The sequence below is a fragment of the Arvicanthis niloticus genome, chromosome 7 (genome assembly GCF_011762505.2).
Source record: "Arvicanthis niloticus isolate mArvNil1 chromosome 7, mArvNil1.pat.X, whole genome shotgun sequence".
Classification (NCBI taxonomy): Eukaryota; Metazoa; Chordata; class Mammalia; order Rodentia; family Muridae; genus Arvicanthis; species Arvicanthis niloticus.
The window spans coordinates 65,409,196-65,435,240 of NC_047664.1; the positions used below are offsets into that span (position 1 = coordinate 65,409,196).

Below are 26,045 nucleotides of genomic sequence, written 5' to 3' on the forward strand. Positions count from 1 at the left end.
AGGGGCATCCAGACTGGCCCTGATTAGCCCACATCCCCAACCCTGACAAATGTCAAAACTAAACAAGGTCTTGGCACCCCAATCTGCATCACATGTATATCCCAAGAGTCTGATTCAAAACAAGTATGCCACGCCAAGCGAACCTCTTTTGGCTATGAAATGAGGAATCCAGGGGATTTCCAGGATCTTTGCTAGTGCACACATTCCAGGTTTCTACTTTTCCTGGGGTAAAAATTATGTCAGCTTTTCCATTTCCTCGACCTACGCCATAGTATATCTGTGCACACTCCAAAGTGTGACCCAAGGAACCAGTTTTGTGGACACCCGAAGTCCAAAAGCAAAAAGCTGAGTGCAGCACCATATTCTGTTAGTAAAGCTGGCTCTCCTGGGGTAGTTTTCAACCATGTGTGTGCCTGCATTGAACAAAAGGAGTGGCGTTTCCTAAAAAGTTGAAAAGAACATAAGGGTAAAATGAATGCCACGGAGAAATACAGAGCCAGAGGTACCATGTGGACTTGGACTCTTAACACACAGAAACACAAAGATGTGTCCTTAGATATGGGTTACTATACAGAGGGCAGAGGCTGTGACACCCAGAATCAATGAACACAGCCTGTGTCCTTATTTTCAAAAATATCATTCCCCAGTAAAATGATTTAGATACGTAGTTGGTCCTAAGACTGGGACATTGAGGTTCTGTCCGTTGCTATCTATGTATTGTAATGTTTGGAGTGGGAGGAGACATGGCCGTCCCAGAGATTCCCCACATAAATTCAAGTTATTTCTGATTGGTGAATAAAGATGTCTACAGTCTATCGCTGGGCAGAATTGAGATCAGCTTGGTGTTCCTGGCAGTGTTCGAGTTGGAGACAACCACGAAGGGAAGAAAAGGGTGGAGAGCGGAGGAAGACACCACGGGCTGGGAGTCAAGAAAGCCTGGCCCTGAGGGCTGACCAACTGGGAGTTCAGAGCAGCCCCATGAAACAAAGTAATAACTCAGGGTTAGCGATAGGAAATGGATTTTAATAGCATAGAGGGCAGATATCATCTGCTCTAGTGCTGATCAAGGCTTATTGTAAATACAAAGGTTGTGTGTGTGTTATCTGGGAATGAAATGGTCAAGTCGGGGTAGAAACCCCAGACAGATTCAATATTTTCGCTGGGCGGTGGTGGCGCACGCCTTTAACCCCAGCACTTGGGAGGCAGAGGCAGGCGGATTTCTGAGTTCGAGACCAGCCTGGTCTACAGAGTGAATTCCAGGACAGCCAGGGCTACACAGAGAAACCCTGTCTCAGAAAACAAAACAAAAACAAACAAACAAAAAAAACAAACAAACAAAAAAAAACAAACAAAAAAAAGGAAAGAAAGAGAGAGAGAGAGAGAGAGAGACAGAGAGAGAGAGAGATTAAATATGTTCTACAACACTGAGGCAAGGATCATGAAAAGAAGAAGAGCCTGGAGCATCTTCTGGGGCCAGAAAGTGATGAGGGGTTAGAAAAGGAGACAGAGGAGTGTGGGGGAAGGAGAGAGCCCTGTCAAAGTCAAGACAACAATCTGAAAGAACTTTTGTTACAGGCACCATCCCCTAGGGAATAGAGTTATACTTCTGTGCCAACCCCCCCCCCCCCAAAGACCCACATTGATACTGAAATCCCAACAGGACTCTTGTGACCCTACCGGGAGCTAGGATCTTTGCAAATGTAACGGAGTTAGAATGAGGTCTTTTGATGGAAGTCCCAAGCCAAAGTGCAGAGAGCCTTAAAAGGAGGGATAGGACACACACACAGAGAAGGAACCTCAAACCAGGAAATGCTGAGAACTTTCTAACAAACGCCTCCCATGGAGCAGAGGATGGACCTAACCCTGGAGAAAACTTGGTTTCTCACTCTGGCCTGAAATAGCTTTCTGTATCGCCTTAGTTACCAAGTTCTTGGTAACTTGCTGACTGGAGTCCTGGGGAAGCCAACTCCAATGGACGACAAAGCTAGCAGATCAAGATTTCAGCACAGGCCTCCTCCCCAAGTGCCGTTCCTCTTCATTACAGAGGTACAAACAGTAACTTAAACATAGTGAAACCTGTTAGACACGACAACCAAATAACCGACTGGAAGTCACAAGGCGACACACGTCAACTCCATGTTCCCTGACATGAAGCACTTGGAAAAACACATCACCCATACAACACCCTTACCAATGCAAAACCTCAGTCTATCCATGAGAAACAGCTCTCCAGTCCAAACCAAAAGACACCGTGTGGAGCTGAGCAGAAGAGACCAGACTACTGAACAGTCCGCAGAGATGCAATAACTCAGGGCAAAGTGGGAATCCCCCCGGTTCTAATTTGTTTATCAGTCTTGGGCCAGTGGTGATTTCTTAGTCATGATCATGTTCCTCCAGTGATGTAAGATGTTGAGCATTAAGATTAGCAGACTGAGGGGTACATATAAACGCCACACTATCTTTATTTCTCTAGGTCCAAAGTTGGGTGGGCAGGCGAGAGGAGCTATGAAAGGGGAAATCCAATGAAACCAGTCCAACGATCACTCAACAAGCCAAGACTTAAGAAGCCGGTCCTGTAAGATGTAGCTCATTCAAACACGCTGGTTTAATGCTTTTATTTTTAACTCTGCTTTGGTAGTACAAAATTCATAAAAAGTACAAACCAGACAGTTAAAAATACATTTGACACTGGAAACCGAAATTTTTCCTTTACAAAATTTTTACATCGTGGTGGCAACCAATTCATTTGTTACCCCAAGAAGTGATCCATCATTAGTGCTGTGGACAGTCAACTTATCTAGAATCCTCAGTACTTCTGACAGAGGAGCAAGGAGGAGGGACGGTAAATATCAACTGTGCTGGGAACACTCAGGATTCCATCAGACTGTGCAAACCAGGACAAAGCTTATGTGTTGAACATATTGAATGCTTAATTTTTGGCATCCCTGGAAGCCAGTCACCCATCTGCTCAAGTATTAGAAAATGTTTAAAATGTACTCTTGGTATATAAATACAATCTTAAATATCTTTGTTTATTTATTTTTTTTTGTTTTTTATTGCTATAGAAAGTGCTACACACTGAATAAAATTTAAAAATAATTAAAGCTGAAGAATATCTTACATATTAGCCCATCACCATTTAAAGTACATCATTTCGTTTTTGCAAAATGTATATTCTTTTGCAAAATGTATAGAGTTTGTTTGTTCGTTCGTTTGTTTGTTTAAGTAAAAATATTGGCTTAGCTGCTCAAACATTACTCCCATGAATACAGACTCTACTTCCTGGACCACAGAGAACCTGACATCCACACTGGCTTCTCAGCTTTGTAGACACAACACACATACCAGTGACTAGCTGCCAGTGTAGGTTCACATCAAACTGCATCTACCACTCACATAAAATGTTTGAAAAAAAAAAAAAAGTTACTTTGTGTCCAGAAACAGAATCTTTTTTCCTTTTTTACAGAAAATGCCCTGGGGTTTATATTTTTTTTAAACCCTTTTTAAATTTTGTTTCTATTTTATTTTTGTACAGCCAAATTAAAAACAGAAACAAAACCACACCCAGTACTTAATGCATCACCAATGGAAGTAGGGCATAAAATCTGCCTCACTTTCAGGTGTTCCATAAAATAAAGCCAAGAGGGAGCCCTAAGGGCAGGAAGCCTCTAGGAGTAGTGGAACCTGCCCGAAAGCCCTCCACTGCTGAGTGATACCCCAGCTCTCTTTTCATTTTTTTGTTGGAAGACAGGGTCTGGCTCAGTCACCCAGGCTATCCCCTGAACTCTCAGTAGCCCACGAAGCCTTGAACTTGGGATCTTCCTAGGAAGCCATTACTAAGCATCAGTTACAGCAGGATCCTGAGTAAAACAGCCCAGGTCTAGCAAGGGCTTGTCTGCATAGGAGAGGAGTGTTTTGTTTTAGCCTTTGGTTGTCAAAACAGTTTTTTTTAGAGTGACTTTAAGCCATTTTCCCTTTTACTCAATTAGACTACAGGACAACTGTGTAGATTAAGTTAAATAAAAACAGCAATAGTCTCTGTATCTTCTAAGTGACCAGAGACTGACAGGAGCAGGCTGACGGAAGCAGGAGTCAGTGCTGAATTCTTGGTCCAGGAATCTGAAGTGCAGGGTACCTGTGGTTCCATCTGATCCCACGACGTCCTGGGGAACCAGCTTCTGAGCACTCCACGTTTCCAAGGACCTTTTGCAGGCAAGAGTCTTCTGTAACAACCCAACTGTGTGTATGAAGATCTCACGTCAAAATGAAATCTGGGGCTCGGTAACAGACGTGGGCACACAGACACAAGCTCAGGCTGTAAATGGCTCCACTGTTCCTGATGCCGTGATTCCAAGGGAGGAGCCTCCTGTATACAGAACAGCCAGGAATGTGCAACCAGGAACCGTGATGGCCGGGACGGTCCACAAGTGTAAATTTTCATCACACCTTTTAAGCCCCAAAACTTGTTTCAAAGCAAACTGGATTCTGTGTCCTGCATAGCAAAAATATTCCCTTTTGGGTTTGATCCACATGCCCATTGACTTCATGATAGAAACTGTATAAAATATATAAAAATATTCCCCAGGCAAATTCATATCTCGAAAGTTCGGAGTCTCTTGGAACTCTTCAAGACAGCAAGCAGCTGCTGCAAGAGAAAATAGGAAAAGCTGTGAGAACCGGGAAACACCTCATGCTGATCTGTCACTGCCCTCTGCAGGTGGCTACCTTAACCACTGCACCACAGGGGAGCCGAGATCCCTCCTGAGCCGAGCTGACCCATCCTCTCTCCCCAGCCCCCATTACACCTTCCTTCTAGAATTTAGTCTAAAGCCATTAAGGATCACTGAGACACTAGAGCAGCAGTTCCCAACCTCTGGGAAGACCTTTGGAAAACACAGATATTTACGTTATGATTCATAATAGCATCAAAATTACAGTTATGAAGAAGCAACAAAATCATTTTACGGTTGGAGGGGTCACTCAGCGCCAGGAACTGTATTAAAGGGGCGCAGGTTTTCACAGGAGCTCCCACGACAGCAGTTAGTCACTCTGCCTGTGATCCCTGGTTCGCTTCTCCAGGGAAAAAGGATCTTAACCCCTGCTTCTGTGCCGTCATGCCACCCGCTGCAGAGTGATGACCTCAGCCATACTTATAAAATAGCCTTCTCTGTCCTAAATATCTCCGGTCATTCATAGCTTTATACCCTTTTGTGCTCCTGAAACTCTAAAGATGCCATTGTGTGCTGAAACATACATGCTATGCAAGAAACCCAAAGAGCAAACCTACATAAAGGAGCAAAGCATTCTCATCTGCCATGCATGCTTGCCTACACATGCTGAACATAAAAAGACAAGAGGCCAGTTTGCAGAAATACGACTAACAAACGATAAGCCACAATGTCTTAGTTTAAGAACATACTATTTACAAGCCGGGTCTGGGGACACAGACTTACAATCTTAGCTGGAGGATGAGGAAGGGGATCACAAGCTCAAGCCAGTGTGGGCTGCATAGTGAGTTCAAGACCAAAGTGGGAAGCTTAATGAGACCTAATAAAAGGAAAAAAAAAAAAAAAGCGCGTGCTCACAGGGAGAGAGCATTTGCCTAGCATGCACAAGGCCCTGGGTTCAATCCCCAGTAACTAGCATATATGGTTGGGGAGAGAAGAAGGGAGGAAAAGAGGAAGAAGAGCGAGGGGAAAAGGGAGGAAAGAACAAAAATTTACCCTTCAAGATATACACTCTAAGATTAGCCACTATTTTAAAGATAGTTCCATTTTATACATATGAGTGTTTGCCTAAATATATGTTTGTGTACACAACGCATAGCTGGTCCCCATGGAGGCCAGAGTGGGCATTAGATATGCTGATACTGAAGTTAAGGATGGACAGGAGTCACGCTGAGAACTGAACCCAGGTCTTCTCCGAGAGCAGCCAGTCAGTGTTCCTCACCACTGAGCAGTCTCTCCAGGCTCCAAGGTTAGCATTTCGTCATATTTCTCGCCATTCCTGCTATTCATGGTGACTTATGATGGAGAGGGAGGAAGACTGATTTTCCACAGAGGATGTATTGGATGAAGGACCGACCAATGGAAATGAAATACTGTCCCCTGAGACAGCACAAGTCAAGTTTTTTGAAACAAGTGTCTCTGTGGAGCTGACACAAGAGTTTGTGTGTGGGGAGGGCCAGTGAGTGTACAGTCTGAGGTCACTTTGGGAAAGGACTCAGTAAACAGATAACATCCTAGCACAGAAAAGGTTACAAAGAGGCCTGGTAGAGAAATGTAAAAATGCCACTCCCCGCCCTCCCCCCCCAAAAAAAAAAAGAGTTAAAAATTATGTTATGAGTTTTAGGACATTACCTAGAAAGTATGTATTGGGCTGTTTTGTGGCTGCATTTTAAGTGACTTTTTGTATCTGGAAAGTCACAAAGTCTAGGACAATGAGGTCAGGCCTGGAATGCAACATTTCATCAGAGTGAAAAGGTATGGTAATCCATGCTTGTAATTCCAGGAGTCAAGAAGCTGAGGCAGGAGGACTGTCACAAAGACATTGTCTCAGAACAAACAAACAAACAAACAAACAAAGAAGGAAAGAAAAAAAAATCATTCCAACTCAGAATTTGTCACTTAAAAGAATCTTAACAGTAGATTCTGCTGACCTCTAGGGATAGGAACTAAAGACCCAGGTTGGACCAATGAAAGGATAACATCAGAGGCCTAGATTCGAACCTAGATCCTTAGTCATAGCTGCTGAAGGTGGCCGTCCCCTGGCGTCCCCGGCAGGGTAACGAGGTTTGCCGTAAACCAACTGATACTCAGTGTTTATCATGGTACCCAGCAGCCAACAGCCAACAGCAGGAAGAGGAGCATCAGGTTATCCAGTTCCAGCATCCAGTTCTCGGCTCTAAACAGCCACCTTTAAAGCTGATTTTAAAAACTGCCCTGTGCGCTGTTATCTCTGCCCAAGGATATGAAAAGTCCAAACCGCTGCTTCGGGGCCTCAGGAACTATGCAGGAAAGAGAAGACACCCACACAGACGCCCCTCCCATCTGGTCCTTGCTCTCTGCAAGGCAGCTAAGTTTCTGGGTAAACACCATGACACTCATCATAACGTCATAGAGAGGAGGAGTGACACCACACAGCTCTAGATGGTCCACCAGAAAACCGTAAACTTCCTTAGACATCAAGATAGTATGCTTTGTCTTGGTTTGGGCAACTCAGTTGTGCTGTTCTCAATTATGAGTTGTACCTAAAAAGTGTGCAGTGCATTTGGTATGATTTTCTCCCATTAATTTATATATGTCTTCACATCCCAATTAAAACCCCCATTTCCTCTGGGTCCCTCCCCCGTCCCCTCCTCTGAGAAAGGGGAAGTCAACCTTGGTATCAACCCACCCTGGCACATCAAGTCACTACAAGGCTAGGCACACCCTTTCCCACTGAGGCCAGACAAGGCAACCCAGTTAGGGGACCGGGATCCACAGGCGGGAACAGTCAGGAACAGCCTCCGCTCCAGTTGTCAGGGGACCTGCGCGCATCTGCCACATATGTGTTGGGGCCTAGGTGTAGCCTGTGCTTGCTCTTTGGTTGGTGGTTCAGTCTCTGGGAGCCCCCAAGAGTGTGTTCAGTATGTTTTAACAATACTAAATTTCATCCCTTATTTTATGGGAAAGGGAATGGATCATTATTGACGAATAAACATACTCTGAATTGGTACTTTTTTACCAATTCAGTGTTAAAAGATGCCTTCCACACCGGTCAAAAAAGATCAGAGCTTCGTGTGGCTGGCACAGAAGCCACAAAAGCCCAACAAGAACAGGCAGAGGGTAGAGGGTGGCCTCCCCTCACCTCCAGTGTCCATCTGCAGAAAACCCCCTGTGCTTCAGAAGCTGCCTCTCTCTGTGGGGGAAATGAAATGCAGCTTTAGACAAATGGATGCCCACACTGGGAGAGATTAAGCAAGACTTTGGTGCACAGGCTCCCAAATTTAACTACTTCCCTCATCAAACAAGACTGGTGGGATGAATGAAGACCTTAAGTCACTAAAGATTCAGCAGAAGCAAAAGAAAAGGTCACCAGTGCTTCTCTGAGATGTGTAACTTATATGTTATCATCTTAACTGTAAAGACAGCATAATGCCATTGTCAAAGAATACGGTGGAGCTCAGTGAATTAAACCCCCATTGAAGAAAACTTGACACTCTCTCCAGTGGCTGGACGTTAAGGAAGCTAAAAGGAACAGGTTCCAACACTGTCTCTACACTCCCTCGTGTTATCTGTAACTGAGACTCTTGGGTCAGAATCTGACTTTAAGTTCCCGCCATTTCTAGAGTATCATCACAAAGATCTCTATCAGTGAGACTCCCTGGGTGACAGCCTCCACCTCCCTCCACCCTCTGAACCAGTGGCCATGTCAACTGGCTTACAGACAGACATGGGGACACATGCTGATAATCCCAGCACTAGGGACACAGAAGCAGGAGGATTGCTTCAAGTTCAAGGCCAATCTGGGCTGTAGAATAAGAGTCTATACAAAAACAAAACAAACAACAACAAAACAAACAAACAAAAAACCAAAATCACAAAATGAAACAAACAAAAAGTCTATACAAAACCACAAAATGAAACAAAAACCCAAACACTTGTTTATCCGGGGTCTCACTCTGCTGTGTTCGCCCACATTAGTTATGAATCCAGTATCCTCTTTAACCTCAGAAGGCTCTGTGAGGAGGTGAGCTTACGCTGTCAGGCTCACGTTCATATCCACTTTTGTTAAAAAACAGACAAGACTGAAGACCTCTAAGTTTCATTATTAATAAAGTTGGGCTGCCTCTCTGTCTCTGTTTATCTCTGTCTCTCTCTCTGATTCTGCTCTTACTCCCGCCCTCCCCTCCCACCCCAATACACACACAGACAGGGTTTCAGCCTTGGCTGGCCTAGAACTCACAATGCAAACGAAGCTGGCCTTGACTGAGCCTGCCTCCTGTGTGCTGCCATGCACCCCCATTCCCAGTCTAAATTGGGCATTTTTCATGTTTACTGGTCACTGCATTTTCAGTAACACACAGCTCTCATATTTTGTTGAGGGGTTTAAATAATTAAAACCTTAGCTTTTAAATACCAATCACAAGCAAGTATTTATATACGGATCATTTGGGGGTGTGAGAGTTAAAACCCTTATAGATGTTTTCACTCAAAATCGAAATACTTAAAAACAAAGAAACAAACAAAAACCTAACATAGACATTAGTGAATATTCTTGTAAATTCTATTCACTTTTTTCCCCAATAATGTCCAGAGAAATCAAGGCTTAACAGAGATGGAGTTCCTGATGCTTTGCTTGCTCTGGGAGTCTACAGGCTGCCCCTGAACTGGATTATGCACTAGTAGCAACGCACATTCTCAGCAACACTGGTTACCCAAGTGCTGAGAACTGGACACTTCAAATTCTCCAGCCCTTGGGAAAGGGAGACTAGGGAAGAATTTCTGCCATTGACGTTTAGTGTGGCTCTGGACCTGAAGAAATGAGGACTGAACAGTCCTGAGTCTCAGCTCCCCTCGGACTTCAGTCTCCACTGAGGTAATGCAGAATAATGTGACTGGATAGCATCACCTTCTTCTGGTGATGTGAAGCAGCTTAGCCATGGCTGCCATTTGTCTTATGAGCTGCGGGGCAGCTGATTGCCTTCAGTCAGCACCTACCTAAGGATGGGATGAGGTTCTATCAACCTAGACTTTCTGAGCCTCAGGGGAAACAAGAAAACACACACACAAAACTCTTTTATTTATTTATGTATATTGATATATAACTCATATGCATCTTTTATTACAATTTAAATAGAGCTCACCTAATATAGGACAAGCAGAGTGTTTCTTATCTGAAGTAGTTGTTGGGACCATATGTTTCAGATTTCTGAGCTTTTTTTTTTTTTTAATTGAACTTGTGGGCAGGCTTGAGGGTATACATGTGATAGGATGAGCTTGAGGAAGTCAGAGGCTAACTTTAGTCATCAGTACTCTCTTCCACCATGTGGGGTCAGGGGGAATCAAGCTCAGGCCATCAGGTTTGGCAGTATGCACCTTTACCTGCTGAGCCATCTCACTAGTCCTGCTGAGTTTTCAGATTCTGTATTATGTTGTGAACACGTGAAACCTAAACTGTTCTTCTTAAACAAACAAACAAACAAACAAACAAACAAAAAACATTTTGAGTCTTACATTGGTGCCCCAAAAGGCTTTGACTATGGTACATTTTGGATTTCAGATCTGCAGATTAGAACAACACTCAGCCATTCAGTACCAAGGAACACCATGCCGTGCCTTCTTGACAAACAGAGAGACCGAGGCAGCAGCAGTAATACCACTTGTCTAAGATAGCAACTAGTGAGTAATTGATAAGAATTCATCCCAGAGCTCCTGTGGAGCCTTTAAGTACTGCACATCCTGTCAGAGAAAACAGACAACACATTTTACTTTGGCTATCTCATGTGCATAGATGCCAACGTATCGTAGTGCAGATTATGGAAATGAAGTACTGGTTACAACTATCGATGCCATATATATATATATATATCCTAAGGCATTTTGTTTTCTTCGTCCCTTGGGCTTCCCAAGGTCTGTCTTTAGGTCTCCAAAGTCCCTGAGCCTCTAATGCTGCAAAGTCAATGATGAACAGAGCAGAAATATTACAGCTCCTTTTTCCTATGTCTTATCAAAGGGCTGTCACCGCTAAAGTGCGTAGTTTACACACTGCTGCTCCCCATGGTCCAGCCTAGCACAGTGCCTGGCACCAAGAAGGGGTGCTAGGCACTCATAGACTCATCTGAAATATAAAACTATGTCTGGGTTAAACCATGTTACAATCGCTGATCCTTTTAGATCTAAAGGTTTATGACCTGAAATTCCTGGGACAAGACTGAGTCCAGTGCTCACAAAGCAGAGCCCCCTTGGTCCAGGCAGAGCTTTAAAAGCTAACAGCCATGGGGGACCAAACAAGGCTGCCTGTGGTGATTTAAATGAGAATTGTCCTCATAGACTCATATGTTTGAATAATCGGTTCTCAGTTGGTGGAATTGTTTGGGAAGGATCAGGAGGTGTGGCCTCGGTGTGTTGCTGGGGGTGGAGCTTTGAGGTTTCAAAAGTCTATGCCATTCACAATTTCTCTCTCCCCCCCTCTGTCTCTGTCTCTGTGTCTCTGTCTGTCTCTGTGTCTCTGTCTGTCTCTGTGTCTCTGTCTGTCTCTCTCTCTCTCTCTGTCTCTCTCTCTCTCTCTCTCTGTCTCTCTCTCTCTCTCTCTCTCTCAGCTTGTGAATTAAGATGTAAACTCTCAGGTGCTGCTCCAGCTCCACACCTACCTACCTGCCTGCCTGCCTGCCTGCCTGCCTGCCTGCCTGCTGCCATACTCCACACCATGATAGTCACGGATTCAAACACTCTGAAACTGTAAGCCCCAATAAACTGTTTCTTCTATGGGTTGCCTTGGTCACTGTGTTCCTTCACAGCCCTTTAGAGAAAGCCAGGGGAGTTGAAATGCTCACTACTGTGAGGCCATAGGCATGTTTCAGACCTTCACTGGACCTTGGCCTTTCTCACTAGACCCTGAGTATTCTCCAAAGAGTGGGGCCTAGACAGACACTGCCTCCCTCCTCCTCTTGCAAGATCATGGCTGATCCTCCCACACACAGCATGCCAGATAACACACAAGGCACAGCTTCACTCCTGAAACCAAACAGGAGACTTTACCCAAGCACTTTCCTTTTATAAACGTTTATCCAATGCCCCTATAAGGCCTAAGGCCAGTTCATCAAATTAAGAGTCTTCCATTCTCCCTGAAACTAAAAAAAGAAAAGAAAAAAAAAGAAAAAGTATTTTCCACAAAAGCTCTAGAAGCTAGGGACAAAAAGACGGGCTACTAGTTGCAGCTGGCATTTCCTACCATCATCTTTCACTCTGAAAGAGAAAGGGGGAGGGAGGGAGGGAGGGAGGGAGGGAGGGAGGGAGGGAGGGAGGGAGAAAGGAAGGAGGGAGAAAGCAATTCCAAGAACGTAAGGGCAGGGCAAACTCAGGAGAAGACCCCAAGTATGTTATGAGATACTTGGCAATCAAACTGAAGGGGAAGGAGGAGCTGGCCTCCCTCACTGAGAGAGGTCAGCTGAAGGTCAGAAATGCAGACTTGTGATTGGCTAAGCATGCTCGGGGAGCAGACTCTCATCCCAAAGCACACAGGCTGCAGTGCACACCCCAGAGCTTTGCAGTCAAAAGAGCTTTGAATCAGCAAAGCCTTCCCGTTGGTTTGATTCCCTACAAGGCCCGGCAATTTCTAAGGCCTCCTTAACACAAAACTGGCTCAGATTCCTAAGGGCTTTGTCAAGGATTGTCTCCATCTGGGTGTCCTGAGAGTCCAAAGCCGGTTCGTTCTTAAGGAGAAGCCGTCCTGTGTCCTGAAATATACTCTCTTGTCCACACTTATTCCACAACGAGATATTTTTGGTTTGTTTTATTTTTCTTTAGGAGGAAGTTGCAAGGGCAAAGGAAAGGATGGGGAGATGGGGTGGAACTGGGGTGCATGATGCGAAATTCACAGAGTAAAAAGTTAACTTGAAAAAAGAAAAAAAGAAGAGGTGAGTCACAGCACTCAAGAAATAGCCTAATAATTAACAAAGGCCACCAAGAACGGCAGGACTGGTTCTGATGGCAGTGAATAGTTAGCAATACTAACTGTGCCAAGGACTGCTTTAAGAACTACACATATGGGGCTGGAGAGATGGCTCAGTGGTTAAGGGCACTGACTGCTCTTCCAAAGGACCGGAGTTCAATTCCCAGCAACCACATGGTGGCTCACAACCATCTATAATGGGATCCAATGCCCTCTTCTGGTGAAGACAGTGACAGTGTACTTTATTTTATACATAATGACAGTGTACTTTGTTGTATAAATAAATGACAGTGTCATTTATTTTATACATAAAATAAACAATTCTTTAAAAAAAAAAAAAAAAAAAGAAGAACTACACATATTCCTGTCAGCTAAGCTAACAACCACTTAATTTCATAAGAAGGTTAGGGATGCCTATAATGCCAGCACCCTGGACATAGAAGCAGTAGATTTGAATTGAGAAGACCAGCCTTAGATACACAACAAGTTCGAGGCTATGAGAGTGACACAGCTATGTGAGTATGGTGATGAACACCTCAAATCCCAGTTCTTGGGAGGCAGAGGCAGGAGGGTCACTGGGAATTCAAGAGAAGAGAAAAGGAGAGGAGAGGAGAAGAGGGGAGAGGGGAGGGGGAGGGGAGGGGAGAGGGGAGGGGAGGGGAGGGGGGGGAGGGGAGGGTAGAGGAGGGTAGGGTAGAGGTAAGGGGAGGGTAGAGGGGAGGGGAGGGGAGGGGGAGGGAGGGGAGGGGGAGGGAGGGGAGGGGAGGGGAGGGGCGGGGCGAGGAGAGGAGAGGAGAGGAGAGGAGAGGAGAGAGGAGAGGAGAAAAGAAAGGGGTTGGGTTAAGCAGTTTGCTTACAATCATTGGTGGTTAAGGGATACAATTTAAAGTACATGGATACATTAGAATAAAAAGTCTCTATGTGAGGAAAGGGGAGAGTGGAGCGAGAGGAGTCCAAGTGTATTATACACATGTGACATCTCAGAGGACAAAACTTAATTAATATAAATTAAAACAGAAATGCCTAATAATTGACTTGCTTTCATTTCAAAATTCTGACTGTAAAACTACTAGAAAAAAATTATAGGGGCAAAACTCCATAACACAATTTAGTCAGGAACCCCAAGAATCACACTCAAAACAGCAAAAGCAGACAACTGAGCTTACATACCCCTGAAGCTCCCATACAGCCCAGGGCTGGGGGCGGGGGGGAGGACACACCTTACAGAATGAGGGAAAATAGTACATAGACATTAAAATAAAATTATCATGTCCCCACAAGCTTGGGCCCCAGAACCCTGCCTAGGGCTGTCGAGGGAATGAAGAAAGGACAGACACACACACAGTGAAGCTGGAATCTACCAAATATCTATATCTATAGATATATAGATATATAGATATATAGATATAGATATAGATATAGATATATGTATATATGTATGCATATGTATATATATGTATATATATATATGCATGCATATGTATATATATATATATCTTAGATATATGTACATATATGGCAATATGTAGAATTTATTTTAAAAAACTGCAACATCTCAAGAGCAAAAAAAAATCAAAATAAAACAAAAACACCTCAGTCCAATTTTTAATGGGATGAAAGTTGAACAGTTAAAATTACAGATGTATGAAATGTCGAGCAACTTTTCAAGTCCATGTTTTCAATCAGAGGCGATCAGAATGTGGGAAAAGGAGAATACAGCTCAGAGACACGCGGGAGAACTCGAGCTGCATGGTTTCTACAAAAAACGCCAGAGACCAGTGACAACGAAGACAAGGCTGTGGCATCTGGAGACTGAAAGCAATTCCATTTATTTAACTTTGAAGAACAAAAGCTTATTCTTCTAAGAGAAAATCAAAACACATTTTCTGGGGGAGAAAGAAAAGAAACCATTTTGACGGCATTGCCAAAATAAACCAGGCAGAATGTAAGTCAGAATGAGCTACAAAGGGAGTTCAAGCCACAGGGGCAGGGAGGGAGAGCCAGAGAGGGAGAGGACAAATGCATTTTGTTTTTAGAAGAGGGAAGGAAATCGGGAAAGAAAAATCCTGCTCCATCTGATGTTTCTATCTAGATCACCCGATGGTCGCTCAGCAGCTCTAAGGGTCAGCTAAGGACCTCTGTGCACAGCACAAACTGTGGGTGTCCAGTCCCCTGTGTCAGAAGACAGAATATTTGCACATCATGTGCACATTTCCGCCTGTAAATTCTAAATCATGTCTAGATTACTTATAATACCAAATGCAAGTAAATGTTATGCAAATAGTCATTGCGCTGCATCATTTAGGGGATGCTGGCATGGGAAGGCAGGTTGACATATGCACTCAGGACAGACAGAGGACTTCTGGAAAGGTTTTCAGTTGGATAGTGGATGAATCCAGAAGTGCAGAATCTGTAGATAGAGCAAACTGACTTAGCATAGATTCTGTTGGAAGGAAGGAAAGAAGGAAGGACGGAAGGAAGGACGGAAGGAAGGCCGGCAGGAAGGAAGCACGGACGCAAGGAGGGAAAAAAGAATAGAGGGAAGTGATCAGGAGCAGGGAGAAGAACCAAATAACCCAATAACTAAGAGAATCTAGAGTAAATTAAGGTGCTGTAGTAAGGCAGCTTGGAAAACTCAATCTGAACAAAATACCTTTAAGGGGAAAAAAATAAATAAATTCAAAGATTTAATTCAACTACATAAAAACAGATCAGCCTTTTTACTACTTTATGTAAAGTATGTACTTCCCTCTCTCTAAGACAAGGTCTCAACTGTGTAGCCCTGGCAGGCTCAGAGCACACTGTAGAGCAGGCTGTTCACCAACTCACAGGTCTGCCTGCCTCTGTCTCCTGAGTGCAGGGAATAAAGGCCTGCCACCACACCCAGCTATTGCTATATTTTATGGCAAATCTGATTCAGTCCAGGGCCAAAGATTTCAGCCCAGAGGAAAACTTCCAGGTTCTCTTGGTTGAAAGTCAAGTCAAACCAACTGTCCCAAGCAAACTTCCTCCGAAACAGAAGAAAACCTTAATGAATATGTTGTATTTTAAAGTTCAACGAGTTCTCCTTCCTTTTTCTTGGTCCATTCTCTGTATAACTCAGCATAGACACAACCTAAGGCCTGTCCTTGAACCAGGTTGACATCTGTGACAACTAAAGCCAGGCTACCTGGGTTCCACTGCAAACTCCAATTTCCTCATAATTCCAACACTGAGCTGAAAAACTTCGCCTGCAAAGTGAGATACTCAACTACTCCACAGATTATAGACACTTAATTATTATTCTGTCTGCCTTTGAATTTTTTAATTTCCATAATAATTCTTTTTTTTTAAATTTCAGGATTAACTACAGAGAGTTGGAGTCTCAGAGAATGTGTTTGCTTCTTGAGGGCACTCCTGAGGTGATTCTTACTAATCTGGACAGCACACACCAATATGGTTATATCCTCCATTGAAAGGCAACTTCATCCCAGATGCTACCCTTGGCACTTGCCTTGAATCTATGGATTTACAGCTTTACTTCATATAAAAAAGGAGGTATGGGCACTTAAGAACTATTTATTTCCAAATGAGCTCACACTGGTGTGCCTCTGATAGAACCCAATTACGTAATCCTAGCAGGTGTCAGAGTGCTTTGTAGTTCTAGAATGATCAGTAGAAACGTTTGACGGCCAAGGCCTACGCTTCTTCCTAAGAATTACCATAGGCTGACTGGGTCAGGCCTAGCATTCTATCTTGCAATTCAGAGATGTGGGTACAAGTCTTGAGTCTTCTGTCCGGTGATGTGACCATTGAGTGATACATAACCTATCCACCCAAGTACCAAATTTCTTATCTGGGATGATGGTGTGAACCTCGTTAGGAAATATTTATAACCATGACAATGGTAGTGTCAGCGCTATGTCCAGAAAGCTAGAATCCCAATTAACACTGCTGCTGTCCTGAGCCACTCGTTCGCCCTCTTTCCTTAGGCTCCTCTCAGCTGAGAAGCCAAGCTTTTTTGCCTTGCTTTTTCTCTTTAAAGAAATCACCTAAGGCCGGGCAGTGGTGGCGCATGCCTGTAATCCCAGCAGTTGGGAGGCAGAGGCAGGCGAATTTCTGAGTTTGAGGCCAGCCTGGTCTACAGAGTGAGTTCCAGGACAGCCAGAACTACACAGAGAAACCCTGTCTCAAAAAAACAAAACAAAACAAAAAACAAAACAAAACAAACAAACAAACAAACAGAAAAGAAAAGAAAAGAAAAAAGAAATCACCTAAGCCAAGTAAAGTAGCCCACACCAGTAATTCTAGTACTCAGGATGCCGAGAAAGGGCTGTTGTAAGTTCGAGGCCAGCCCAGACTACAAGGTAAGTTCTAGGCCAGCATGAATTATGGGAAACTTGAGAAACTCTTGTCTCAAAAAATAATCAATCAAACAAAAACAAAACAAAAACAAAAACAAAAAAAGCCCTATTTAGCTCCTAAAATTAGAAGGGGCCAGACCTCCCCCAACACAAACCTCCAGGAACTAGCTCTAAACAGGGGCCAGTACCTCCAGTGCTGCAGAGGGTTAAGGAACACACCTCCTCCAGGTGTCGTCCAGAGTGTCTTTAGCCCTTTGAACCTGCAAGCTACTAGAGAAGCTTCAAGGACGCTTAGTGTCCTCAACTCAGCCTCACCCACGGAGTACAAATTACCTCAGGATACCAGCAGCACTGCCCAGCTTGTCTGGTGTGTGCAGCAGGCCAGGCCCTGGGCTTCACTGCAACTTCAGAGAAACCTCATTGTCACCCCAAGGCAGGTAGTGTCATCTCCATGTGCCAATGAGATATAAAAGGCTGCCACACCTGGCCCAAGACTCAGGGTTAGAGTGGCAAACAGAGAATTACACCTGGCAGCCAGATCCAGGACGTACGTAGGCCATAGGCTGAACTCAACCAATCCACCGGACTGTCAAGGTCATGCCTGACCTCACTCCCTTTATATGCTTCAATCCCTCCACACTGGAGTTCAGGCCTTGCCCTTTTACACATAACAAGCACAAAGACAACAAATGTTCCTCAAGCCAGAAGGGAAGGAGTCAGAAGAAAGCTAAACCAATAGGAAGTCATTACAGGGAAGTAGCTGAGCTGAAGCTTTTAAAACGTCTAAACAAAGAAGCCGGCACCTTGTCTCGGGCGCTTCAGGACAGCTCGTGCAAAGAGCAATATTGTTCCTGGGCTATCTCAAAGTAATGTCCCTACTGAGGACTGCAGAGTAATAGTCCAGCTGCTAGTGCACAATAAATGAAGGAGAATTGTCTTCCAATTCAAAACAGCGGCTTGCTTGATCCAGCATTTTTCAAACACAGTCTACTTAAAACAAGGTAAGAATGGATCTCCTTTGCCACGGGATATCTTGTATTGTTTTTGTTTTGTTTGCCACAGAGTCTCAAAGGAGTTTCAACCTCCTGCCTCAGCCTCCCAAGTCCTGAGACCGTCCTGTACTCTCATCCCAACCTGCTTTTTGTTTATTTTTTTCTTCCTTTTAGATAGAGAATATAATAAGCTTCCAACCTTTAAAAGCTTACTTATCGTATATCCTAAGTTTTGGATTTCACCCTTTTTTGAGTACAATGCTGTTACAGTGACACTAGGGACTTGAGGTGATACATCTCCCAGAAGGCCGATTTCTGTCTCACAGGCTCCACCACTCTGTAATGTTCTAACCCTCTTCACAAGAGGCCCTGGGCAGACAAGTATTCCTGAAATCCTGAAGACTCAGTGCCCCACAATCCCAACAGTCTCAGGGAGGCCCTTCATTTTCTATGTGGCCAACATCCTCAACCCACCCGGCCACACTCCAAACCCAATGTCCCCACAGCTCACCGGCTATTCTGTATCACTTCGTTCCCTCTTCACAGGTGTCACAGGCACATCCCCGTTTACACTCTCAATCCCACTGACAGACATCAAACTTCTGCGCTCCTTCTGGTTGGACTTGTGTTCCACTTTCGTGACTCTGAACCTGAGGACAGAAAAGAGACGTGACCGTCTTTCGAATTTCCCGTTCCAAGCAGGAACTGTAAGTTTAAAAAAAAAATTTTTTTTTCACCCGGAGGAAACCAAACAAGCTCAGGCTAAAGGGACAACAGCAACAAAATCGCCACCAGACAAGAGGGCACATTTCCCTGCAGGCCCCTGCACAACATCTCTAATAGTTTATGGAGCACACAAAATAGATCAGAAAACACTTAGGCTGAATTGCTCTGTGGCCTCAGAATTGTGGTTCCCAACGGTAGCGTGGCCATTAACTACAGAACGCTAGGCAACAGGAAAAGCCACTTACAACTCAGACGAGCATAACCAAGATGGCCACTGCATAACCACCTTGAGCAAATACACACCTGCCGGGCAAAGGAGCCAAGGGGTGACTTCACTACTGGAAGGTGTTTCTGCTTTTCAAAGCCAGATTTAGATTAACTTTCCCTCGAGATTGAGGAAAAACAATTAAATAAATTAAAGAAGAGAATGTCATTAAGAAGTGTGAGAACAGGTAATTGACACTCTGTCTTTCCAGAACAGTGTCATCAAACCCGTAGAGCCTTCCAGTAACTACATTTTTATAGTGGTGGCCTTGTCCAAAATGAGATCACAAGCCACATAGAGGAGGAGTCTAGGAAACAGAGACTATCCTGTCAACCTGGAAGAGTCTTAAAGCAAACATTCTGAAAAGCAGCCATAATAATCAAATACCCATCATCCCCAACGCCTAAGAGGGGGGTGGACTTTGAGCCCTGAAAAATGCATATTGGAGCTGAACTGAGAATTCTCAGCACATTTTTCAAGGAGAAACAGAGCGTGCTTTGTCCACACGGCCTCGGGGTCTCACTCACTGCGTTCATACATTCCCATGACTCTGACTCTTGATAAAAGTCTGGTCATGAGTTGTACTGCTCTGCCGTGAGAGGCAAACAGCCCTCGGCCTTGGCTATGGCTACTGGCACACAGAACAAGACTCAACAGCTAAAATTACACTAAGAACTTTAAAAATTCACACTATTCCTTGGATTCTCATGAGGCTGAAGCTACTCTAAAACCTTTACCTGAGTTACCATTTTTAGTTTTCACAGAAGCCCTGGGAAGAGGCTATGATTGCCTTTTCATCTTGGGCAGGGGTGTGTGTGTGGGGGGAAACTGAGGTACAGTGACAGAACAGTCTGTATGCAGTGGTACCACAACTGGATCAAGGTAGAAGCAATGGGCCCAGGCAACATTTCCTAGAGGTTTGGCTACCCCAGCACTTACCCAATCTGACTCCTGTATGGGTGACCTTTCCCAGTGTCACAACCAATGCAATGCACAACTTCCTGTATTAACTCTCAAAGTGCATGAGTGTCCCCTGCAAACCTGCTCATGTCAAGTCTTACTAAGCTGTCCATCCAACAGCAGGATCTTTACATCACATGTGGATCACAAGGAAATGATGCCCTGAGACTGAGGGACCCTGGGAACAGCAGAGGTGACCGCAAAGAGAGCAGTCACTGCATCTGGCGTGGATCTTAAGTGGCAAAGACTGGAAAGTTCTGGACCAAATCTGTATTTCTCTATTTCTGATGCATGGCAGCATGCCATTTCCTGATTGCCTGGCACTTTGGTGAAGAAAAGTGATTAGCCAGAGCCAGTGGCATGGGAGTCAAATGATACATACCAGCCCAGGTTGCTTTCACTAAAAGCCCCCCCTCACAGTATCTGCCACAACTCTCTCTGTTTACAAACCTGCAGAGTCAGGAGTGGATGGGGCCTCTGGCTCTGGATAGCTGTGGGAAAAGCCATGCACTGACCTGATCATCTGTTTTAGATTCTCACAAGAGAAATAGAAACATATGTTCTGAGGACAGTTGACAGTCTGGGCTCCATCTATTTACACAGAGTAATTAATTCCTCATCTTAATTAATACTTGTTCTATATGAGCTATCAAAAGCTGTCTGGTTTGTCAGAAACATCCAGGATCCAAACCAGGACATATCAAAGAAGCCAGACTCATGAGAAGATATAGATATAGATATAGATATAGATATAGATATAGATATATCTCGATATATATATATCACAGATATATATATATATATATATATATATGTGTGTGTGTGTGTAACCATAGCAACCAGGTCCCTCACAAGTAGCATCAGGACCCCTTACCTGCCCACAGAGAGGACTGTGACCTCGCCTTGTCGCCGTGGTCGACCCTCTTTCGTCTTGTTGGTAGGTTTTATGAAGTGCCATCGCTTGTGCCTGCAGCGCTGGCACACGTCCCGTTCAACGACACCTCCCACTGTGTGCAGATGGTGACCGCAGACATGCTTCCCTGGGGTGGCCCCTGGTGACAGAGGCCCAGGACTCACAGGTGGGCTCCCTGGCGTGCTAGGAGTGACAGGGCTGAAGGGGAGAAGAAAAGGAGAGGGAGACAAGGTAAAAATGGCCACCTAGAAGAGACCCCAGTGAAGGCAGTTGTTCCCTGAGATGCAGGAGCAAACCCTTCAACTGTACAAATGAACTTTGTGAACTGGCCCTGGGTAACAGCACTCAGCTCTCAGGACCATGCAACAGCTGTTCATTCAAACAATGGTAGCAGCTGGGCTGAGGAATGAACCACTGTTCCCAAGGAGGGCACGCAATCTGACTTCACATTACTCTTTTCCAAAACTTCCATTCTCCTTCTCATAGAATCACACTGACTTCTCTCACACATAGCCAAGAGTCTGCCTAGAACGCCAAGCAAGGCACCCTGAATGTACCACGGAACGGTTAGAATATTAGATCCAATCTGACTGTTACATCAAAGAAAAAACTTCCAGGTTAAGACATAGAAAGTGGTAAAGGAAATGCATGCTGATGTGGATGACAACAGAAGAGTAGCCAACTGTCTCCTGAGAATGTCCTAGTGTTAAGTTAATAAATCCTGATGGATCTTTACAGTATAAGCATTCATTTCCTCCCCATAAAAATGAGGGCATTGGGGCACAAAGAAGCAAAGCACCTAAGTGGTTCTGAGCTCCAAACCTAGAGAGTCAAGTTGTAGCCCCGCTCCCCCACATTCATACCCACAGCCACACACAGTGCTTCAGAGACAGTAGTGACCAGTTGGGTAACCTAGAAGACATTTGGTCAGACCAGCTAAAATATATAAAGCAGAATTATAGCTACAAGATATCAGTTACTTTCAGAAAGCACATATCAATCTTACGCTAGAAAAGGAGGGATTCAAACAGCACAGGTCTGGACTGACCAGGAATCAGCCCTCTACTGCACCTGAGATCAATCCCTAATCCCCTGAGATGTGCAGCAAGAGCCCCAGAGTCACACAGAAACCAGCCTCTGGGCTGCTGGCATCCAGTGGACTAGCACACTTCAAAAGCAGTACAGGCCACACTAGAACTGAGGAATCAAAACAGTAACTAGAAGTTCTCACATGCTCTTTAGCAATGTCCTTAAAGCTGTTCGCATACAGGCACACAGTAGGAGCTCCCTGGCAGAACAATGTTAGCTTGACACCATGGATTAGAAAACTGAGCTCATCAAGTGCACTCACTCAACAGTTATCAGTGATTACACAGCCCAGTGACAGACCCACAGTCAACTGAGTTCAAGCTGCTGGAAGCTAATAAGTATTCAACACCAAATATCTATGGGCAAAGGTAAGAAACATCAGTCTATGTCCTAAACGGCATCTCCAGCACTTGAGCACGTGGCTCAGGGTTCGGCATGACCCCTCTAATGTGCACAGACAACACGGCCCGTCTGACAGACCCATTCACGATAAAAGAGTGTCAGGTGCACCTGGCAAGGGGCCACATACAAAGCAGGAGATTCTGCTTCGAATGGCACCCATCCCAATTCAACATCCTGTCACATTTTGCATCTTCTCTAGCCACGGAACCATTCCCAGGTGGCCTGTCTACAGAACCTGTCCACATCAGCACCACCAGAACAGACTTCTTTCTTGTTGACCTTCCTCTGGTCACCAGAACCCCCCAAACTCCAACCTGTACCTCTGAGAAGGCCTCCCACACCCATCTCTATGCCCCACCAGCTGAATCCTTTCAGAGCAAAGGTCTGTGACTGCCCTGCTCTAGCCAACACTGTATCATACACCCAGTCAACATTCCTTGTTAGAGAAATGGAGAATTGTCTAGACATATAGTTATCTGTAACTAATTACAGAAGAATCTGGTGCCCAACAACCATAACCTATAACCTATAACCAGTAATACCAGGTATTCCAAACTGACCAGGTTATCATTTGGTTACCGTTGTTCATAAAGGTCTCGCAGGACCCGAAGTGCTCTGTATTCCTGGTAGTGATTGAATGAAGTTAGCACAATGGTTTATAGTCAATGAATCTGAAACTCAGCAGGATCATTTAACTTGAGAGGCAGGACACAACCAACCACTCGCGGGCTCTGAACCTGCTCTTTGACTCTTAGCCACTAACCTCCCTTTCTCTAACACTACCGTTTACCACCAGAGTTCTCAACCAGGGTTACTGAGAGCCAGGATGATCCAAGGCTTACTCAGGCCCTGATATAAGGCTGTCTCACATAGGGAATAAGCTTGGCAAAGCCAGTAAAGGCCTAGAGGAATGGCCTTGGAGGAACTGACTTCATCCTGACTCTCCCATGGGTATCAGCTCCATGGCCACTCTGTGTTCCGTCTGTGGAGCACTTGAGATATCCTGTGCTCCCCTTGCGCAACACTGTGTGTCTGGCTTCCTGTTGACTTCACCCGCTGGCTGTAGGATAGCTTTCTACTGACTGGATCCCATTTTCCCCATAAAAGCTGTATCTAAGATGTTGTGCCGCTTAATAAACTTGCTTGGCATGAGCTCTCAGCCTACACAGAGCTCCTCCTGGCCCCAGCTTTCTGTATTCCTTATCTTGTAATCCTCAGCCCTTGCTCTCAACACCTAGAAGGTTCTGGACCCAACTCCCGTGAGCTCGGGTCACTGAGTACTGTGGTCCTGGGAATACTGTCAGTGTGCAGAGACATTTGAGGTTGTCACACGTTGAAGGAGAGGGATAGTGGTCTGTCATCCAGTGAGCAGAGATGAGGGGCTGTGTTCAGCAATCTACCTTGTCCCAGCCATTACTCTCAGCAAAGACTCGCCTGACCCCAAATGCCAGTAGTACCAAGGCTAGAGGCCAGCTCCAGCTGAGCAAAATACCAAGGGCATCAAGCCGAACAAACACATGAAGACTGTCTCTATCCACTGGAAGAGAGGCACTCACCTTTCAACTTCGCCCACGCTGTTATCAGATACCATGGCTTTCAAGATATCTGCATTCGCTAAGGAGAAAAGAAGAAGCACTAAATGAGGTAAACGAGCAATCAGTCATGTTAGAAAAGCTGTCTGAGAAACACCTCAGTCCTCTCAGTTCCCAGAGGCCCGGATGAGGAGGGTAGGAGGTTTACTTCCCAGTTGGCTAACTGCCTTTGCTCTGCTCTAGGACTACAGAAGCCCCTAAATCAGGAAAAACACTTCAAATTTATGTGACATAGGAGGGCTTAACTTAGAATTACAGTGTTCATTCTTTAAAACCCCACGGATGTGAGCTGTCCACACACTGAACCCAAGCTTCTTAGGCCCGACCCACGCCCTATGTTCCTACTTCTTACAGCGTGGCCCATCAAAGGCTGCTGTGAATGTCAAACTTCTTTTGGTTATTTAATTGTCAAGGCCAAATGCTATTACCAACTCCTAACCTTTTCCATTGATTTTTAAAGCGCTGTTCTCATGACTAAGCACAATAAATTCTCCAGAGAGGAAAGAATAAAAGGATTACGATTTACCATGTGAGCCAATGACAGGTAGCATGTAGCAGTTTACATCACATGACATCCCCAGAGGAGGACAATTAACGCTAGTTCTAACTCTGCTGCTAGGAGAGTTGAGAGGCAAGGGTTCCCTCACTGTGTGCTTCACAACCTGACTTCCTTTTTGCCCCTCCCACTTTTTCCCCTACCCATCCTCCCATGAAAATACAATACCAAAGATTTAAATCCACTTATGAGCTATGGTGCATCTGTTGCCTTACATAAAAAAGAGAGTGAGTTCGTTGTCATTTTAATTTGTTTTATTTTGTTTTGGGCTCCCCCATGATCTCCAGTTTTTACTACCTTGGGAGTCACAACACCTCAGTGCAACTTTTAGAAATCCATGGGGGGGGGGGCAGTATTTTTAAGAAATATTTACACATGTCATCCCTTTCCTAAACAAAGTACCTGTTTTGCTCTTAACAACTGTGAGGGTGTCCAAACAAGCTGTCAAGTACAAGTTTTTATTGTAAAACCAAAAGTTTTTTGTTATTTAAAAAAAAAAAAAAGCCCTGAATTAGGTCTATACTATTTCCACCCATACAACAACAAAAAAAGACACATTGACTTTGACACACTTCATAATCTTGTGACATATGTCATATAATGGGGATTCAGGAAAAGATTTTTCGTTCAGGTAATAGGTTGGAGTGTTACTTTGGTTTCCATGTGCTTCGGTCCCACAAAGATTCTGGTGTTGAAACCTCGGTCCCCATTACAGCTTCTCTCTGTGCTGTTATTGCTACCCTTGGCTTGCCACCCACTGATGCTGCTCTCCCTCAAGTTAGGTGCATAACGGCAGCAAACAAAATGGCCATGTGGATGTGGTGGTGTGGGAAATGGTCCAACCTTCTGAATCCAGTGAAGGGGATTAGGTTACTGGAACACAGCCCTCAGAATTCAGACAGCTCTTGGGATCCTGCCTCTTACCCTTAGTTCCCAGGAAAAGGTTGCTATAAAAATGAAAGGGCTGGGGCTGTAGCTCGGCGGTGAGCATATGCTTAGCATGCAGGAGTCCCTGCATTTGAGTCCTAGCCTCTACAGGGAGAGAGCTCTCTCCCCCCATCTCTCCTCTCTCTGGCTTCCTGGTTGTCGTGTGTTCTTTTCCTTTCCCCCATGCTCCCAACAAGTTGCTATCCACTAAGTTGTAACCCAGCCAGGTGGACCCTCATCGGAGTCCAAATCAACGAGGCTGCCTGACCTTGGACCTCCATCCTCTCCATCCTCTCCATCCTCTCCATCCTCTAGACCATGAGCTACAGCAAACCACTCTGCTTTTAAAAAGCACTAGATCCGTGTATTCCATTATCAATAACAGATGAACTGGTGAAGAAGTATAGTCTCACACATGACTTATATAAAGTACATGGTAAACGGCCGGTTTGTACATTCCCATAATTTACCAAACATGACCAGAAAAAATAACAACAAAGGGAATGGTGTCATGCTGGCTGTAATGGATTCTATAGTGATAAGCATTTAAAAGAAAACTGTTTAAACTTCCCTGAGGAAAAACTTCCCTATAAATGACGAGTGCCCGGTAAATAAGATGTGAAATT

General features: G+C 44.6%; 1 protein-coding gene across 1 annotated transcript in view; it reads right to left on the bottom strand.

The window, feature by feature from the left end:
- Nucleotides 1–2,600: 2,600 nt before the first annotated feature.
- Rell1 (RELT like 1) overlaps nt 2,601–26,045 on the bottom strand; it is a 61,255-nt gene continuing 37,810 nt past the window's right edge. The window contains exons 4-7 of the mRNA XM_034508200.2: nt 23,901–23,958; nt 20,815–21,051; nt 18,501–18,639; nt 2,601–4,645 (exon numbers count right to left, since the gene is read on the bottom strand). Of these exons, the coding sequence (XP_034364091.1) occupies nt 18,504–18,639; nt 20,815–21,051; nt 23,901–23,958 (431 nt within the window). The 3' untranslated portion in view covers nt 2,601–4,645; nt 18,501–18,503. The remainder of the gene's footprint in view (nt 4,646–18,500; nt 18,640–20,814; nt 21,052–23,900; nt 23,959–26,045) is intronic.